The sequence below is a fragment of the Bombina bombina genome, chromosome 4 (genome assembly GCF_027579735.1).
Source record: "Bombina bombina isolate aBomBom1 chromosome 4, aBomBom1.pri, whole genome shotgun sequence".
NCBI classification, from domain to species: Eukaryota; Metazoa; Chordata; class Amphibia; order Anura; family Bombinatoridae; genus Bombina; species Bombina bombina.
In genome coordinates this window covers 688,855,225-688,875,879 of record NC_069502.1, presented here as the reverse complement: position 1 = coordinate 688,875,879, position 20,655 = coordinate 688,855,225, and the positions used below count along the sequence as shown (strand labels likewise).

At 38.1% G+C, this 20,655-nt stretch overlaps 1 protein-coding gene across 1 annotated transcript in view; it reads left to right on the top strand.

The window, feature by feature from the left end:
- Positions 1–19,383, top strand: part of SLC22A16 (solute carrier family 22 member 16) — a 288,147-nt gene extending 268,764 nt beyond the window's left edge. The window contains exons 7-8 of the mRNA XM_053710857.1: positions 13,849–13,948; positions 18,677–19,383. Coding sequence (XP_053566832.1) covers positions 13,849–13,948; positions 18,677–18,874 — 298 coding nt within the window. The 3' untranslated portion in view covers positions 18,875–19,383. The remainder of the gene's footprint in view (positions 1–13,848; positions 13,949–18,676) is intronic.
- Positions 19,384–20,655: the final 1,272 nt, after the last annotated feature.

Genomic DNA, 20,655 nt, shown 5'->3' with positions numbered 1-20,655 from the left:
TCGTAGCCAACAATTTGTAATCCGTATTCATCAGGGCTATGGGTCTATAAGATTCCACCATTCTTGCGTCTTTGCCCTTTTTTAAGATCAGGGATGTATGTGAAGCTGTGAAATTAGGTGTGGGTTCATTTCCCTCTATATATATATGGTTAAATAAAGAAGTTAAGTACAGTGTTATAGTAGAGGGAATCATTTTGTAAAACTCATTAGGGATTCCATCCGGACCCGGTGCCTTATTGTATGCCAAATTTTTAATTGCCTTAGCGACTTCTATTTCAGTAATAGGAGATTCAAGTTCCTCAATTAAAGTAGATGTTAATAATGGGAAAGAAATTTCTCCCCAAAATTTATGACGTTCCATAGAGTTAGATAATCTGGGTGAATATATGCCCTTATAGTAATCATAGAAGATTTGAACAAGATCTTGTGAGGAGCTAAACGTTTGACCTTCCCTAACTAGGGAATCTATCAACTGAGAACCTAAGTCCTGCTTCACCAATTTAGCCAAAAGTTTTCCTGTCTTATTCCCATATCTATATAGTTTTGCGGAGAACCGGACATCCTTCTGAGTAGATTTATACAATAAAAATTAATCTCTCGTTTCTAATGCATTGATATATTTAGCCCATTTCTGAGGCGTCTTTTCGAGTAAATATAAATTATAAGCATTTGTAACTGCACGAAGGAGTTCGTTCTCACGTTTTTTAAATTTCTTAGTACGCGTAATGGTATATGCGAGAATTTCCCCCCTCAGCACTGCTTTAGCAGTTTCCCAAAACAGGGAAGGACGACCCCTAGCCTCACTATTGAACAGAGCAAAATCAACAAATTTAGTTTCCAGGAAGTTTCTAAATCCAGAGTCAGAGGACAGAAATTTAGGGGGAAAAAAGCGAGTATTCAAATGCGAAGGGACAGTCGTATGAAGCTCAAAACATATTGGAGCATGATCCCATACCACAATAGGCAGAATTTGAGCCAATACTTTGTGCTTACACAGTCTTTCATCAACCAAAAATAAATCAATCCGTGACAATGATTTATGTGCTTTTGAGAGACATGTAAAATCACGTGTATCCGGGTTTTGTAGCCTCCAGATATCCCTGACTCTTAAATTAGCAAAAATCCTGGAAAACAACTTTGCCTCAAGATTATCTCTTTTAGTTTTATTAGCTAAAGGCTGCTGCCTCATTCTGTCAATTGGGTATTGAGGAGCCATATTAAAATCACCAGCTAATATCAAGAAACCCTCTGCACATGTCATAAGTCTGGCCAGAAGTGTATCCCAAAATGAGAGATTAAAAACGTTTGGAGCATATACATTACATAAAGTATACAGAACATTGGCAACCTTAATTTTCAATATGATGTATCTTCCCTCCTCATCTGACTCACTCTTTATTATCTCGTAATTAAATTTTTTGCCCAGAAGAATAGCAACTCCACCTTTTCGCCTAGAACTAGAGGGAAAAAAAACCTCCTTAACCCAGGAAGATTTAAGTTTAAGGATTTCTTGAGTCTTCAAATGGGTTTCTTGTAGAAAGGCAATAGAGGTACCTATTTTCTTCAAGTACGAAATTATCATTTTTCTTTTAATAGGAGATGTAAGACCTCCTATATTCCAGGAGGTAAATTTAATCCCAGTCATTATATAAGAAATCTAGGTCCAGAGAGGGAGGATAGTGAAGGGAGAAGGGAAAAAACAGGGAAGAGAGAAAGAAAGAAAAAAAAAAAAAAAAAAAAGTAGTATGGGCTGATTTTTACGAAAGGCTTGTAAGAACGTGATCTTATCCTGGTAGTTCAGGAATTTGGCTATGATTGGCCTAGGCCTCATATTTTCTTTTGAGAGAGATGCTGATCCTAGCCTATGTACCCTCTCTATAATAATATTTGGATAAGTTTGGGGTATATTCAATAGAGCTGGTAGTGTTTTTGTTATGAATTTATTTAAATCCTCAAACTGCTTTCCCTCAGGTACCCCTATTACTTTTAAATTATTGCGCCTAGCGCGGTTTTCGAGATCTTCTACTTTATTCTGTAATTTAATAAGGGCTGAGGACGTGCAAGAGCAGCCGAGATATTTAGAACTAAAGACTGTAAGTCAGTATGCTCAAGTAAATTTGGTGAGTCTCGGGATACCAATTGTGACTCACCTGCGGGCTCTGTATTGGTTCTATGTTTTTTATCCCTCTGTCTAGCCGACATGGCTGAAGGTGAAGTTCTAGACTGTGAATGTAAAAATGTATTCATATATTAGTGAAGAAAAAAAAAAAAAAAGGGCAAACCTAAGCTATTCGAGGGGGAAAAAAGAAACCCCCAATCAGGAGGGGAGGGGATGTGGGGGATATGTGAAAAAGGGTGCGCTTTGTTATTTTATTTTATCTTATTTTATTTTCTCCTCTATTAAGAGAAAAAAAGAGCGTGAACTAAGTGAGATAAAGTCAGTCATATTGGCGACAAGAGGAGATATATCCAAACACAGAGAAGCCCACGATAGTAATTTATATACAATTATTAATTATATGTATTGATATTGTGACAAGGCCAAACTCTATCCCTTTCTTCCTTCCCCTTCCCCCCTCTTCCTCTTTCCTTTTATTTATGACCTATTGGTACACCTCTGTTTTTTTAACTATATGTAATTTCTATGTAACTGGTGCCCAAAGGCAGATTGTAACACAATTTAGCTCAAGTTTGAGAACTTTGAACAACCTTATATAAGATAATCAAGTATTATGTTACATTCCCTGTAAAAGATAGAGAGAGAAAAAAAAAGGAAAACAAGCTGATAACAGCTTTTAACAATTCAAACCTCAGGTCAAAAGAGATCAGAACAGTATTTTATAGCTTTAGAGAAAGGTCAGCTTTTAAGGTACTTCTTTGACTAGAAAATGCCCTAATTGTTATCCTTGTGTGTATCTAAGACAGAAGATTTCTTATAAGCTATTAACATGCCTCTGGTTTGTATGTAAATCATTTCTATGCAACCAGTGCCCGAGGCATATTTTAACACTACTTGGTGCAAATTTACAGATTTAAACAAATTTATGTGAAACAATCAAGTATCATGGTACATTCCCTATAAAGAGAAAACCCATTTATACCCTATGAATTATATAGTAGATGTAACAGAGGTAATATAAGTCAATTAAGTAAGACTAATATCTCTATTTGTTAGGTTGAGACAAATACAACAGTAACATGGCAGGGTAAAAGAAGTTAGCAATCTTATACTATATATGCAGAGCTGGAATACAGTATTCTATAAGGAGAAAGAGAGCGAAAACATGATTTGTGGTCCCGCTAAGTAATAGCATAGCACATGTTTCTCTTTTACATTAGTCTATCTTCTCCGTAGGATAAATAATCCTTATATATAACCAGAGAGTCTTTCAGATAGAATTTGAGGACCAAAGTAGTGAGCAGTCATTGGCCTAGATTTGGAGTTTTGTCGATAACGACCCGAAAAACTAACGCCGGCTTTATTCTGGCCGCACCATAAAAATAACTCTGGTATCGAGAGTCCACATAAAGGCTGCGTTAGGCTCCAAAAAAGGAGCGTAGAGCATTTTTAACGCAGCTTCAACTCTCGATACCAGAGTTGCTTACGGACGCGGCCAGCCTCAAAAACGTGCTCGTGCACGATTGCCCCATAGGAAACAATGGGGCTGTTTGAGCTGAAAAAAAACCAAACACCTGCAAAAAAGCCGCGTTCAGCTCCTAACGCAGCCCCATTGTTTGCTATGCGGTAACCCTTCCTACGTCTGCACTTAACACTCTAACATGTACCCCGAGTCTAAACACCCCTAACCTTACACTTATTAACCCCTAATCTGCCGCCCCCGCTATCGCTGACCCCTGCATATTATTATTAACCCCTAATCTTCCGCTCCGTAAACCGCCGCTACTTACATTATCCCTATGTACCCCTAATCTGCTGCCCCTAACACCGCCGACCCCTATATTATATTTATGAACCCCTAATCTGCCCCCCACAACGTCGCCTCCACCTGCCTACTCTTATTAACCCCTAATCTGCCGACCGGACCTGAGCGCTACTATAATAAAGTTATTAACCCCTAATCCGCCTCACTAACCCTATCATAAATAGTATTAACCCCTAATCTGCCCTCCCTAACATCGCCGACACCTAACTTCAATTATTAACCCCTAATCTGCCGACCGAATCTCGCCGCTATTCTAATAAATGTATTAACCCCTAAAGCTAAGTCTAACCCTAATACTAACACCCCCCTAAGTTAAATATAATTTAAATCTAACGAAATTAATTAACTCTTATTAAATAAATTATTCCAATTTAAAGCTAAATACTTACCTGTAAAATAAATCCTAATATGGCTACAATATAAATTATAATTATATTATAGCTATTTTAGGATTTATATTTATTTTACAGGTAACTTTGTATTTATTTTAACCAGGTACAATAGCTATTAAATAGTCCATGATCCGGCTGAAGTCTTCATCCAAGCGGGCCAATCAGCCAATCAGATCCAATCAGCCAATCAGATTGAGCTTGCATTCTATTGGCTGATCGGATTGAACTTGATTCTGATTGGCTGATTCCATCAGCCAATCAGAATATTCCTACCTTAATTCCGATTGGCTGATAGAATCCTATCAGCCAATCGGAATTCGAGGGACGCCATCTTGGATGACGTCATTTAAAGGAACCGTCATTCGTCGTTCAGTCGTCGGCCAGGATGGATGTTCCGCGGTGGAGGTCTTCAGGATGCTGCCGCTTCGCTCCGGATGGATGCCGCTTGGATGAAGACTTCAATCGGATGGAAGACCTCTTCTGGCCCGCTTGGATGAAGACTTCAGCCGGATCATGGACCTCTTCAGCCCCCCGCTTGGGCTTGGATCAGGACATCGGAGGAGCTCTTCTGGACCGATCGGTGAACCTGGTATGGTGAAGACAAGGTAGGATGATCTTCAGGGGCTTAGTGTTAGGTTTATTTAAGGGGGGTTTGGGTTAGATTAGGGGTATGTGGGTGGTGGGTTGTAATGTTGGGGGGGGGTATTGTATGTTTTTTTTTACAGGCAAAAGAGCTGAATTTCTTGGGGCATGCCCCGCAAAGGGCCCTGTTCAGGGCTGGTAAGGTAAAAGAGCTTTGAACTTTAGTAATTTAGAATAGGGTAGGGCATTTTTTTATTTTGGGGGGCTTTGTTATTTTATTAGGGGGCTTAGAGTAGGTGTAATTAGTTTAAAATTGTTGTAATATTTTTCTTATGTTTGTAAATAATTTTTTATTTTTTGTAACTTAGTTCTTTTTTATTTTTTGTACTTTAGCTAGTTTATTTAATTGTATTTCTTTGTAGCAATTGTATTTAATTAATTTATTGATAGTGTAGTGTTAGGTTAATTGTAGGTAATTGTAGGTAGTTTATTTAATTAATTTATTGATAGTCTAGTGTTAGGTTTATTTGTAACTTAGGTTAGGATTTCTTTTACAGGTAAATTTGTAATTATTTGAACTATTTTAGCTATTAAATAGTTCTTAACTATTTAATAGCTATTGTACCTGGTTAAAATAAATACAAAGTTACCTGTAAAATAAATATTAATCCTAAAATAGCTATAATATAATTATAATTTATATTGTAGCTATATTAGGATTTATTTTACAGGTAAGTATTTAGCTTTAAATAGGAATAATTTATTTAATAAGAGTTAATTAATTTAGTTAGATTTAAATTATATTTAATTTAGGGGGGTGTTAGTATTAGGGTTAGACTTAGCTTTAGGGGTTAATACATTTATTAGAATAGCGGCGAGATTCGGTCGGCAGATTAGGGGTTAATAATTGAAGTTAGGTGTCGGCGATGTTAGGGAGGGCAGATTAGGGGTTAATACTATTTATGATAGGGTTAGTGAGGCGGATTAGGGGTTAATAACTTTATTATAGTAGCGCTCAGGTCCGGTCGGCAGATTAGGGGTTAATAAGTGTAGGCAGGTGGAGGCGACGTTGTGGGGGGCAGATTAGGGGTTAATAAATATAATATAGGGGTCGGCGGTGTTAGGGGCAGCAGATTAGGGGTACATAAGGATAACGTAGGTGGCGGCGCTTTGCGGTCGGCAGATTAGGGGTTAATAAGTGTAGGCAGGTGGAGGCGACGTTGAGGGGGGCAGATTAGGGGTTAATAAATATAATACAGGGGTCGGCGGTGTTAGGGGCAGCAGATTAGGGGTACATAAGTATAACGTAGGTGGCGGTCGGCAGATTAGGGGTTAAAAATTTTTTTTCAAGTGTCGGCGATGTGGGGGGACCTCGGTTTAGGGGTACATAGGTAGTTTATGGGTGTTAGTGTACTTTAGAGTACAGTAGTTAAGAGCTTTAGAAACCGGCGTTAGCCCAGAAAGCTCTTAACTACTGACTTTTTTCCTGCGGCTGGAGTTTTGTCGTTAGATGTCTAACGCTCACTTCAGAAACGACTCTAAATACCGGAGTTAGAAAAATCCCATTGAAAAGATAGGATACGCAATTTACGTAAGGGGATCTGCGGTATGGAAAAGTCGCGGCTGGAAAGTGAGCGTTAGACCCTATTTTGAGTGACTCCAAATACCGGCGGTAGCCTAAAACCAGCGTTAGGAGCCTCTAACGCTGGTTTTCACGGCTAACGCCAAACTCTAAATCTAGGCCCTAGTGTCCCAAAAATCTGCTTGAACAGAGCCCTTCCAAATTACCTGCCGAGCCCCAGAAGCAGCGTCAATCCTTTCAGGTCACAGCAGCTCCCCCTCACGCAGCACCGGTGGGAGGGAGAGTGCCCGTACGGGAAAGCAAAGTCTGCAAACAGAGTCCAATCAGCAGGAAGAGACTCGTCCATGGAGCCCGACCAGCAAGCGAGTCAAGGAGGCAGCCAGAAACCGGCAGGAGCGCACCAGGACGCAACAGGTAAATCTCACCTCTCTCGCAGCATCGGTGGGAGAGGGAGAGTAGTAGGACAGCAGTAGGTCTCGTATGCTCCTCAAGCACGTTCCCGTGTGTTCAGGCTCAGGGACGCCACAGCCGACACAACGCCAGGACCACTCCACGTAGAGCCCAGCCCCCCTCCAAGAGCAGAGAGAGGGAGAAGGAGTAGAGGCAGCGGCAGCCCGCCCGGCCACAGAGCAATCACAGATCAGGAATCGCAGCACCTCCAGGTAACATATGACCCGCAAATACACCGGGTGTTAGACAGAGTCCACTTTTGGCCAGAGCCTGGATGTCTGATGCGTGTTTACATGGGGTTAGCCTTAGTGTAGGGACATACACCTGCTCCGTTACAATTCAGGTTAAAGCTCCATTTGGTTATGGTTTTTGGAGAGTAAGAGCCTGTGGTGATATATAGACAGGTATATCAATATTTTTAGTCAGGATCAGGCCCTATCAGTAGCTGCACTGCACAGCACTAGTGCAATGTTAAGGCACTATGAGAGTTCCAGCAGCGGTAGTTTCTTGCTATCCCAGCCGCCCACGGTCAGAGGGTTTGGGCGCGAGTCTCGCCAACGGCTTGCAGGAGGGAAGATCAGAGCAGGTGCAACACCTGACCACACACCTGTGCTCCTCCTCCGGAACTCAGAGAATACCAGGGCATGTCATTTTAAACAACTTTCCAATTTACTTTTATTACCAATTTTGCTTTGTTCTCTTGGTATTCTTAGTTGAAAGCTAAATCTAGGAGGTTCATATGCTAATTTCTTAGACCTTAAATACTGCCTCTAATCTGAAAGCATTTTGAAAGTTTTTCACCACTAGAGGGCATTAGTTCATGTGTTTCATATACTGTAGATAACATTGAGCTCAGGCACGTAAAGCTCCTAGGAGTCAGCACTGATTGGCTAAAAATGCAAGTCTGTCAAAAGAACTGAAATAAGTGGGCAGTTTGTAGAGGCATAGATACAAGATAATCACAGAGGTAAAAAGTATATTATTATAACTGTGTTGGTTATGCAAAATTGGGGAATGGGTAATAAAGGGATTATCTTTTTAAACAAAAAAATTCTGGTGTTTACTGTCCCTTTAAGTTTTAAATAGTAATAATTGTATGCCTTCACCTATGATAGTTCCTAGACACTATTGCACATATGTTGAGTATGTATAACTATAATATTTACACTGTTCCTGATCCTGACCAATTTGGGCTTGTCTCCAAACCTGAACTTGTTTTTGATGTTATTATTCTATTTAATATAAACTCCATTTCGCTCAACTTGTCTATTATCGGGTTATGCCCTAAATTTTGAGATCTTTACCTGTCGCATATATAATTTTAAGCCTATATGTACTGGAGATTTACATTATGCCCTAGCTATAGGGACATATAAAATAAGGAAAGTCATGTGTATGTTAATTTAACAATTTTCTGAAGGTTTATTGCACTAATATTTTTTGTCTGGAGTGTTAGTGGCTATCTAGTAAAATGTCACTAGTAAAATTGTAAAGAGACATTATATGGCTCGTCATGACTGTTCACTACACTAGTTAATTATTCATAGAGCACATCCCTATACTACACTGCGGTAAACCTTCTCTTTTTAAAGGCGGCTTTATAATATATATATACCTAGCTGGGGGGCCTCCTCTAACGTGACTAATTATCTGTAGGCTGTAATACACATAGATGCAATGCCCCCTGACTCTAGTTTGGAAACTACTCATATATTAATTTGTTGGGAAAACCTAGCATTTTCAAATATTATAATTAGTGCCTAGCTTTATCCAGATTGATACTCTAAGTATGAGACATGCTGACTTCACCTTTACTTACATACGGCCAGATTACGAGTTTTGTGTTATGAGTGGCTCGGTAATAACTTGCAAGTTATTTCCACCGCTCACCTTTAATAGCGCTGCTATTACAGGTTTTCCAAAAACTGGCGTTTGCGGGCAATATGGCAGTGTTGAGTTCCATACCACACACAAATACCAGCGCTGCTTTGAGCTGGTTTGACGTGCTCGTGCATGATTTCCCCATAGACATCAATGGGGAAAGCCGGCTAAAAAAAGCCTAACACCTGCAATGACGGAGCGTAAAGCTCCGTAACACAGCCCCATTGATGTCTATGGGGAAACAAAATGTATGTTTAAACCTAACACCCTAACATAAACCCTGAGTCTAAACACCCCATAATCTGCCGCTCCCGACATCGCCAACACCTACATTACACTTATTAACCCCTAATCTGCCGCCCCCGACATCGCCGACACCTACCTACACTTATTAACCCCTAATCTGCCGCCCCCAATGTCACCGCCACCCACCTACATTTATTAACCCCTAATCTGCCGACCCACCTACCTACACTTTTTAACCCCTAATCTGCTGCGCCCAATGTCGTTGCCACCTACCTACACTTACTAACCCCTAATCTGCCGCGCCCAATGTTGTCGCCACCTACCTACACTTATTAACCCCTAATCTGCCGCCCCACAACGTTGCCGCCGCCGCCACTATACTAAAGTTATTAACCCCTAAACCTCTGGTCTCCCACATCACTAACACTAAATAAATATATTACCCTCTAAACCTAAGTCTTACCCTAACCCTAACACCCCTAACTTTAATATAATTAAAATAAATCTAAATAAAAATTGCTATTATTACCTAAATAATTCCTATTTAAGACTAAATAATTACCTGTAAAATAAACCCTAAACTAGCTACAATATAACTAATAGTTACATTGTAGCTATCTTAGGTTTTATTTTTATTTTACAGGTAAGTTTGTATTTATTTTAACTAGGTAGACTAGTTAGTAAATAGTTATTAACATTAATAGCTACCTAGTTAAAATAAATACAAACTTACCTGTAAAATAAAACCTAACCTTACGCTAAAACCTAACATTACACTAAAATTAAATAAATTAAATTAAAAAAATACATTTATCTAAATTACAAAAAATAATAAACGCTAAATTACACAAAATAAAAAAGAAATTATCAAATATTTAAACTAATTACACCTAATGTAATAACCCTATCAAAATAAAAAAAAAAACAACAAAAAACCCTAGCCTACACTAAACTGCCAATGGCCCTTAAAAGGGCCTTTTGTGGGGCATTGCCCCAAAGAAATCAGCTCTTTTACCTGTAAAAAAAATACAAACAACCCCCCAACAGTAAAACCCACCACCCACACAACCAACCCCCCCAAATAAAAACCTACCTAAAAAACCTAAGCTCCCCATTGCCCTGAAAGGGGCATTTGGATGGGCATTGCCCTTAAAAGGTCATTTAGCTCTTTTACATTGCCCAAAGTCCCTAATCTAAAAATAAAACCCACCCAATAAACCCTTATAAAAACCTAACACTAACCCCGAAGATCCACTTACAGTTTTGGAAGACCGGACATCCATCTTCATCCAGCCGCGAGCTGATCCAATCAGCCAATAGGATTAAAGCTCAATCCTATTGGCTGATTGCATCAGCCAATAGGATTTTTTACCCTTTAATTCCGATTGGCTTATAGAATTCTATCAGCCAATCGGAATTCAAGGGACGCCATCTTGGATGACGTCATTTAAAGGAAACTTCATTCTTCAATAGCCATCGAAAGAAGAGGATGCTCCGCGCCGGATGTCTTGAAGATGGAGCCGCTTCACGTCGGAAGGATGAAGATAAAAGATGCCGTCTGGAGGAAGACTTCTGCCCGCCTGGAGGACGACTTCTTGCCGCTTGGATGAAGACTTCTCCCGGCTTTTGTTGAGGACTTATTGCCTCTTGGATGAAGACTTCTCCCAGCTGGATGAGGATGGATGACCGGTCTTCAAAAACTGTAAGTGGATCTTCGGGGCTTAGTGTTAGGTTTTTTTAAGGGATTATTGGGTGGGTTTTATTTTTAGATTAGGGACTTTGGGCAATGTAAAAGAGCTAAATGCCCTTTTAAGGGCAATGCCCATCCAAATGCCCTTTTCAGGGCAATGGGGAGCTTAGGTTTTTTAGGTAGGTTTTTATTTGGGGGGGTTGGTTGTGTTGGTGGTGGGTTTTACTGTTGGGGGGGTTGTTTGTATTTATTTATTTTTACAGGTAAAAGAGCTGATTTCTTTGGGGCAATGCCTTGCAAAAGGCCCTTTTAAGGGCTATTGGCAGTTTAGTTTAGGCTAGGTTTTTTTTATTTTAGGGGGGGCTTTTTTATTTTGATAGGGCTATTAGATTAGGTGTAATTAGTTTAAATATTTGATCATTTCTTTTTTATTTTGTGTTATTTAGTGTTTATTATTTTTTGTAATTTACATAAATGTTTTTTTTTTAATTTAATTTATTTAATTTTAGTGTAATGTTAGGTTTTAGTGTAAGACAGGTTAGGTTTTTTTTACAGGTAACTTTGTATTTATTTTAACTAGGTAGTCAGTAAATAGTTAATAACTATTTAATAACTAATCTACCTAGTTAAAATAAATAAAAACTTACCTGTGAAATAAAAATAAAACCTAAGCTAGATACAATATAACTATTAGTTATATTGTAGCTAGCTTAGGCTTTATTTTACAGGTAATTATTTAGTTTTAAATAGGAATAAATTAGGTATTAATTGTAATTTTTATTTGGAATTATTTTAATTATGTTAAAGTTAGTGGGTGTTAGGGTTACGTTAGGGTTAGGGTTAGACTTAGGGTTAGGTTTAAGGGTTAATAACTTTAGTAAAGTGGCGGCGATATTGGGGCAGCAGATTAGGGGTTAATAAGTGTAGTTAGCTGGCAGCGATTTTGGGGGAAGCAGATTAGGGGTTAATAACAATAATGTAGGTTGCAGAGATGTTAGGGACAGCAAATTAGGGGTTAATAAGTGCATGTAGATGGCGACGACATTGGGGGCAGCAGATTAGGGGTTAATAAACTTTAACTAGTGTTTGCGATGCGGGAGTACGGCGGTTTAGGGGTTAATATGTTTATTATAGTGGTGGCAATGTCCGGAGCGGCAGATTAGGGGTTAATAATTTTATTTTAGTGTTTGCGATGCGGGAGTTTATGGGTGTTAGTGTACTTTGTAACACTTTAGTTATGAGTTTTATGCTACAGCTCTGTAACGTAAAACCCATAACTACTGACTTTCAGGTGGCGGTACAGATCTTGTAGTTATAGGCTGTACCGCTCACTTTTTGGCCGGACAGGCAAACTCGTAATACCGGCGCTATGGGAGTCCCATTGAAAAAGGACTTTTTGAAAGGTGCGGTAGTTACGTTGTGTTACGGCCAAAAAGGTGTGCGGTACAGCTATACCTACAAGACTCGTAATAGCAGCAGTCGTGAAAAAGCAGCGTTATGAAGCTTTTTCACTCATAACGCAAAACTCGTAATCTAGCCGATAATGTATTATCGTTTATTAGTATCCTCTTTCTCTGACAATAGCCCCTACACCCTAAGGCAATGTACATATTAGTATTTTCACATGCTCACTACTACGTCTCAGTTAACACAATCTATAGGTACACTCAGAGGTTGACTTTCCACAATCTATATGAGCACTATAGGCTAAATAACATTACTGATGTAACAGCATATTTCTTAGAGTTCTGTTCTACGATCTTAATGACAGGAGCAATCTGCTGACAAGCAATCACTTGCAAGAAACTAGTTTAATAGGCAATTATATTTAGGATAGTTATAGTTGTAAAGCTCCGCTTTTTGTGTATTTAGACTTAATGTAAGATGATATGATACTGATACTCTAATTCTGAAAAATGGTCTGTAAGTTAGTGAACTGAAACCAGTCATTTTGTACCTCCATTACCCTTACCCTATAAAGAACTTCAATATTTTTATTTTTTGCCATTAACTCTGCCTCCCCACCGAATATTGTTTACCTTGTAAACAGAGGAAAATGTATCCTGCGACCCATTCTCCCAAATTACTATTATTAACAAACATTTTACCACAGAGGCAAAAGGCTATAAAATGTTCCCTAGGTGACTTGATAATCTATAGTATATCATTACTTCACCAACCAATACTAAAATCCAAAAATGATTGCTATCTAAATCTACACATCACCTACAACTAGTCCTAATACATTATAGTTTGCCTCTGTTGCTCCAAATATCTCCCTTATCACTGTAAACTAGACATAACTTTTCCCACCTATCTATATTCTCAATGATCATGGCCCAAAGATCGGCCGTTCAACATACAAGGAAATAGTTGGATTCAAATATAAAAGTGGTTTGATGCTGAATATACTTTTTTTTGCTTACTTACAAACTGATGTGCTTACGACTGGGAGAGTTATATCTTATTTATATATTATACTATATACGAAGTGTATTGTTGCATATTCTATTTTTATATTATATCAGCTTAAAAGTACTATATTACATGTTAAAACTCTTGTATATAAGATAGAACCTAGTAACAGCTATGAAAACTGCTCTCATATACTCAAGTGTAAGATTGTACTGTAACCCTGCATCTATTTGTATATTTTGTAACCTCAATAAAAATAAAAAAAATTGTTTAATTTTTTGAATGTTGCAAAACATTCGCCCATCTCTAATAACAAGGCAGCATATAAACCACAGACTCAGGATGGCATAGTCCATTTCAGTTGCAAAGATTCTGAAGACAAGAAATAGAACACATGATTTAGCAGTGATGGCTATAACTGTTACTTTCTTTTATTTGTAATTATAAATAACAGATATGTGCTTTAGGAGGTTTTGGATACTTCTGAATGCAGAAGAAGGCGGCTGCTCGTGCCGTTCAGCTATTTTCGGAGCTACATTTATTCTTTTAAATAAAGCGGCCACCTTCTTCCATATTCAGAGGAATTTATTTTATGCAGATAACTAATAAATAATAATAAGATTATTTTTTTATATCCGTAAATCAATCTCTTATGGTTTCTTTTAGGTCTCTTGCAGTTGGTAGTGGAAGCATGATATGTCGTATGGGTAGTGTGGTTGCCCCCTTTTGTGTCTACCTCACAGATGTTTGGATATTCATGCCTCAGGTATAAATGATGAATTTGACAGCAGCTAAGAACTATATGACTGAGATTTTTCAAATAATTTTTAAACTTATTTTAAGAAAAAATGAAAATGCTCTAATTTATTGGAGAATTTCATTATTGTTAATGTTGTTGCATAGGACTATGTGTTTAACCCTTGAAAACACATGTTGACAAATGTGTGTATCCACCAATCACCAATTGACTCTCAGTAGTGCATCACTGCTGCTGAGAATATGTACATACGCTTTTAACAAAAAATATAATGCAAAGAGAACTAAGTAAATTTGACAGCAAAACAGAAAAGTGTCTTACAATTTCATGCTCTGTCTGAATCATGAAAGTTTATTTTTGACTTTCCATCTAAGGAGGAAACATAACATATATTTCCAATAGCACTGCGGAATCTGTTGGCGCTCTACAAATAACCGATAATAATAATAATAATAATAATAATATAACATACATTTTAAGTAAAGCAAAATTCCTTCTCTAATAACAAAAACAAAATTACGAGCACACATATAGCATTAAAGAAATTGTTTTCCAAATAACAGTGTCCAACTATTTTCAAAATTCTCAAAATTAGGCCCAGATTACAAGTGGTGATCTACAGGGAGTGCAGAATTATTAGGCAAGTTGTATTTTTGAGGATTAATTTTATTATTGAACAACAACCATGTTCTCAATGAACCCAAAAAACTCATTAATATCAAAGCTGAATAGTTTTGGAAGTAGTTTTTAGTTTGTTTTTAGTTATAGCTATTTTAGGGGGATATCTGTGTGTGCAGGTGACTATTACTGTGCATAATTATTAGGCAACTTAACAAAAAACAAATATATACCCATTTCAATTATTTATTTTTACCAGTGAAACCAATATAACATCTCAACATTCACAAATATACATTTCTGACATTCAAAAACAAAACAAAAACAAATCAGTGACCAATATAGCCACCTTTCTTTGCAAGGACACTCAAAAGCCTGCCATCCATGGATTCTGTCAGTGTTTTGATCTGTTCACCATCAACATTGCGTGCAGCAGCAACCACAGCCTCCCAGACACTGTTCAGAGAGGTGTACTGTTTTCCCTCCTTGTAAATCTCACATTTGATGATGGACCACAGGTTCTCAATGGGGTTCAGATCAGGTGAACAAGGAGGCCATGTCATTAGATTTTCTTCTTTTATACCCTTTCTTGCCAGCCACGCTGTGGAGTACTTGGACGCGTGTGATGGAGCATTGTCCTGCATGAAAATCATGTTTTTCTTGAAGGATGCAGACTTCTTCCTGTACCACTGCTTGAAGAAGGTGTCTTCCAGAAACTGGCAGTAGGACTGGGAGTTGAGCTTGACTCCATCCTCAACCCAAAAAGGCCCCACAAGCTCATCTTTGATGATACCAGCCCAAACCAGTACTCCACCTCCACCTTGCTGGCGTCAGAGGCAGACTGGAGCTCTCTGCCCTTTACCAATCCAGCCACGGGCCCATCCATCTGGCCCATCAAGACTCACTCTCATTTCATCAGTCCATAAAACCTTAGAAAAATCAGTCTTGAGATATTTCTTGGCCCAGTCTTGACGTTTCAGCTTGTGTGTCTTGTTCAGTGGTGGTCGTCTTTCAGCCTTTCTTACCTTGGCCATGTCTCTGAGTATTGCACACCTTGTGCTTTTGGGCACTCCAGTGATGTTGCAGCTCTGAAATATGGCCAAACTGGTGGCAAGTGGCATCTTGGCAGCTGCACGCTTGACTTTTCTCAGTTCATGGGCAGTTATTTTGCGCCTTGGTTTTTCCACACGCTTCTTGCGACCCTGTTGACTATTTTAAATGAAACGCTTGATTGTTCGATGATCACGCTTCAGAAGCTTTGCAATTTTAAGAGTGCTGCATCCCTCTGCAAGATATCTCACTATTTTTTACTTTTCTGAGCCTGTCAAGTCCTTCTTTTGACCCATTTTGCCAAAGGAAGGGAAGTTGCCTAATAATTATGCACACCTGATATAGGGTGTTGATGTCATTAGACCACACCCCTTCTCATTACAGAGATGCACATCACCTAATATGCTTAATTGGTAGTAGGCTTTCGAGCCTATACAGCTTGTAGTAAGACAACATGCATAAAGAGGATGATGTGGTCAAAATACTCATTTGCCTAATAATTCTGCACTCCCTGTATTTAGTGCTTTTGAATGAGAGTAAACTTCTCTACAAGTAAGCTTTTGCTTAATAGCTTCATAACATGTGGGATATATTCCAGCCTATCAGGAGAATTTCAAGAACCCTGACATAGTTTTAGTCACTCCAACTTCCTCTCCCTCTCTAGTTTGTTCTTGGCCTCCAAGGAGAGAGGTTGAAGATTTTAGAGGTGCTCCAAAGCATTCTAAAAAGAGCTTTAAAATTCTATATTCAGGATACTAAAGACTTTATAAAAACTTTCAGTTTATTTGTTCACTACTATGGTCCTAGGAAAAATCAAAAAGCTACAGCGGTAACCTTTTCATCCTGGCTCAAGCATATTATTCGTAAGGCTTACTTGTTTGCAGTAAAACTGCCACCGAAAAGAATAACTGCTCATTCTATGAAATCAGTATCTACTTCCTGGGCTCTCAAGGATGATACGTCCTTAAAACAGATTTGCAAGGCGGCAACTTGGTCTTTCCTTTACACCTTTTCCAAATTTTGTCCCACCCGTCCCTAACATGAACTCTCAGCTTGGGTATTGTATCCCACATGTTATGAAACTATGGACTCTCATCAGCTAAGAAGGAAAACAGAATTTATACTTACCAATAAATGTATTTCCTTTGGGCTAATTTTTCGTATATGGGTGACAGTTCTCATTTGTACCTCAAAACCCTGCTTTCTGTCTTTTCCTACCTTTCTATCTTTCTCTCTCCTCTGCTTGGCAATATGTAAACTGGAGAGGGAGAGAAAGTGGGAGGAAGGGTTCTTGACCTTCTCCTAATAGGCTGGAATGTATCCCACATGTTATGAAGCTGTGGACTCTCATCAGCCCAAAAGAAATACATTTATCGGAAAGTATAAATTGGTTGTGCGTGTATTTCAAGTTGAAAGTAAAACGTTTGTGAGTGTGCGAAACCTGATGCACACTTACCAAATATCGTGACCGGGTTAACCTATTCTCCCCATCAAAGTCAATGTAGAGCCCAGAAGAAAAAAACCTATTGCTCACGCGCTAACCCAACAAAAGTTAATCATATTTCACATTGCAATGCTCTTCACATACAGGATAATGTAATTTTTTATTGTAAATACATATTTAGATATATATCTGTATATACCTATACCTGTATATCTTTTCCTTTAGCTATATAGGTATAGATATCTATTTTATATTAACAGTATCACATATATATAGAAATATATATTTAATAATAGAAAGAAATGTAATTTTTATGTGAAGAACAAAGAATGTAAAATATGCATAATGTGCATCAGGGTTCACAATTTAGGTCTAACTCGATCTCGGGTTAGTGCACATGAAAAATTGCTAACTTCAATGTGTTAATAGGAGTATTACATATAAAATATTTTTAAAAAATTAACAATAATTATTAAAAATGATTATACATACTGTAACAAAAAACTAAATAATCCATAGAAAAAGAAAAAAATATATATATAAATATATACATGCAGTATATCTATACAGTGTTTATGTATGGGTTTCAGTCATGCTTACGCGACAAGCGTAAAATGTGATTGTGCTTGTGCGATTACATTTTACTTTCAACTTGTAATATGCGCCAAAAAACACGATTTTGCTTGAGTGCAACAGTAAGTGGGCCACTTGTAATCTGGTCCTTAGTCAATATATTCCATCATATACCTTTAAGCCCAATACTCTTATATAAAGTTGGAGTCTCACCAGGAGAAGAGTGTTTTCTCCTCATTGATGGGATCACTTTAAAATGCATCACACTTAACAAGGATGTTGGTTATCAGAACTTCTGAGAAGTTAACCTTTTACACAAATCCAAACAAAAGCCTAATGAATATGTCAAAGCTCAGTCCATGCCTCCCATATTTCCAATACAAATTCAAGTTGACCTGCATCTCAAAAACTATTTTTACATTTTGTAATTGACAGTAATTTCTATGGCTTAGGCAAAAAGTTGCTAAGAGCATAAAAAAATTATCTATTCATAATGGAACTCCAAATGCATACTTGATATACCTGTGTCCAAAGACTTTGTATTCTGGGACATGCCCACCATACATGAAGATGAGAGCCATTTTCTCTCCACTTAGTAAGGACTGCGTTTTAAGAAATTTTTAATTTTATGGGGCCAATTTATTAAGCAGCGGATGCTGCTTATTCCAAAACAGGAGTTAAGAAGCAGCGGTCTTAAGACCGCTGCTCCTTAACTTGGCAGACAGCAATCATCCCGATTAGATATGATTGGGATGATTGACACCCCCTGCTAGTGGCCGATTGGCAGCAAATGTGCAGGGGGCGGCATTGCACAAGCATTTCAACAGAAAATCTTGCGCAATGATAAATGCACAAGCAGGCGGACAAGTTATGGAGCAGCGGTCTTTAGAAGGCTCGCTGGAAACAAGGGGCATCAAGCTCCATAAGGAGTTTGATAAATATGCACCTAGGTGCTATTGTATTGTCTTGTCTTTGTTGATCATGCAAATTTACTGTATTGACTGGTTCTTTAAAACAATTACTGCATAATGGAATATTATATTGTGTTTCAGCTTTTGGTTGGAATTATGGCCTTTCTGACTGGAATACTCACCCTTATGCTTCCTGAAACATTAGGAATGCCATTGACCAACACCATAGAAGAAGCTGCGAAAATGGGAACAAAAAAAGGGACAGCTGCAAGAAAATTGTCTGCAGAACTCAATGGCACTTTTATAGACAAATTAGAACCCATGACTATAGATAGCTAGGAAACATAATGAACCTTCAAATTAATATATATTAATAAAGAACTTCATTCTAATGACTTTTTAGGATTTGTGATGATTGTTATGAACCAAAAAGTAATGATAGAAAGTTATGATACTTCATGTTTTTTTATCAATTCAGGGGTCTGTTGCTTTACAAAATAGTAGGAATATTTTTTATAAAGGAAAGTGTTGATAGGATAAATTAACAATCTTTCCCTGTGATATATTTCTATATAAATCATCTATAATTACAAAAGTGTAAAAGTTATACTTGAATATGGAGTAATACAGACTTATCATTGTGACTTCCAGTTTTGCCATTTTCAGGCTGCTTACATAAATTATGTTGGGCGTTTCATTAATAACTTCAGGCAGGCAAAGATTTTAAAATAAAAATGGTTAGTGAGAGTGGAACAGTGTTCTTTCAGTCTCATGAAGCATACAAATTATATTGATAATTATACCACAGTGCCCAAAATAAAGGATCAAGCTTCTCTGCAGATATAAAATCAAGCGTGTGTTTTATTTAATTGTTTTAATAATTGCTTGTGCTTTTATTAAAAAAATAGCCACAAATCATAAATAAAGGTACTTAGAAGACCAAAAAGGTCTTACATTTAGCTTTTGGTGTAACATATCTCCACTATCGACCATCATCATTACAATATTGTTTAACCCCTTCCAGCCATTAGAATGTTCCATGCCGTCCTAATTTTGATGGGCTTTAGGGCTGATAGGATGGCATGGAATGTTCTAAAGACTGGAAGCCATTTGGGTGTCCTGAAGCCATAGCAGCTTGGTAAATGGGATTGTGGGCTGGAGGGCGTGCCTAGTGTCAGGCACTCCCTCCAGACCCGGTAGAAAAGGGAAATCTCAAACAGTAATTATTATAAAGCAAATCTTCTAAAATAAAGATCATATATATCAATGAGTCTCAATAGAACCTCAAAAACATGTGAAATATCTCTGATAATATCTGAGAGAACAACAATCTTAGAAAATGTGTGTATAGATTGTCCCAGAATACGCATTGATGGTGCTGTGGGTCACAATCCAGAATAAGGATACATTCAAAATAAGTTCAAATAGTTGAATGTTGAGAGTCAGACAAGCTCTGCTTCAACGACCTGATGTGGAGGTCACCTGTGATGAAATTAAAGAAAGAAAAAAGGGTGCCTCATAGTGTTTTCTGAATATAAAAGCAATGAAAGCTGTATAAAATATCACTCACAATTGCGATGGCACCTGTCCGGGAATAGGTGCAAAACGGCAGGCTGACACTTTGCAGTGGTCAGCTCACTGATCTCCGGCTGCAGGTACAATAGTCCGGATCGTTCCGGCTGTAACAGTTGATTGTCTCGTGAGTGCCAATTCTCAGCGTAATCTTGGCTGATATAAGAGGACACCATGTGCAGCACACGGAAGGCACGCCGTCCCAACTGGAACTGGCAAAAAGGAAAACGAACTGAACAGCCTCCGGACTGATAAAGACTTGACAAATATTTATTGATAGCAACGCGTTTCTCGACCACACAACGGTCGTTTCCTCAGGCAATAAAACTGAAATATATATAAATAAGACAGTCTCAAGTAGAGGTAAAGCTTCTTAACGTAACTTCCTTGGGTCTTAGATAGGTGATAATAACGTCCAGGAAAATATAACAGTGCTTAAACCAGCTCAATTAACTGTTTAGAGCCCACACAAATAAAGTGAGAAGCAGGCGTGTGACTACAGAGATGTGTGCTGAGGTTTAACAAATATAGAGCACAGTATAAAGGCA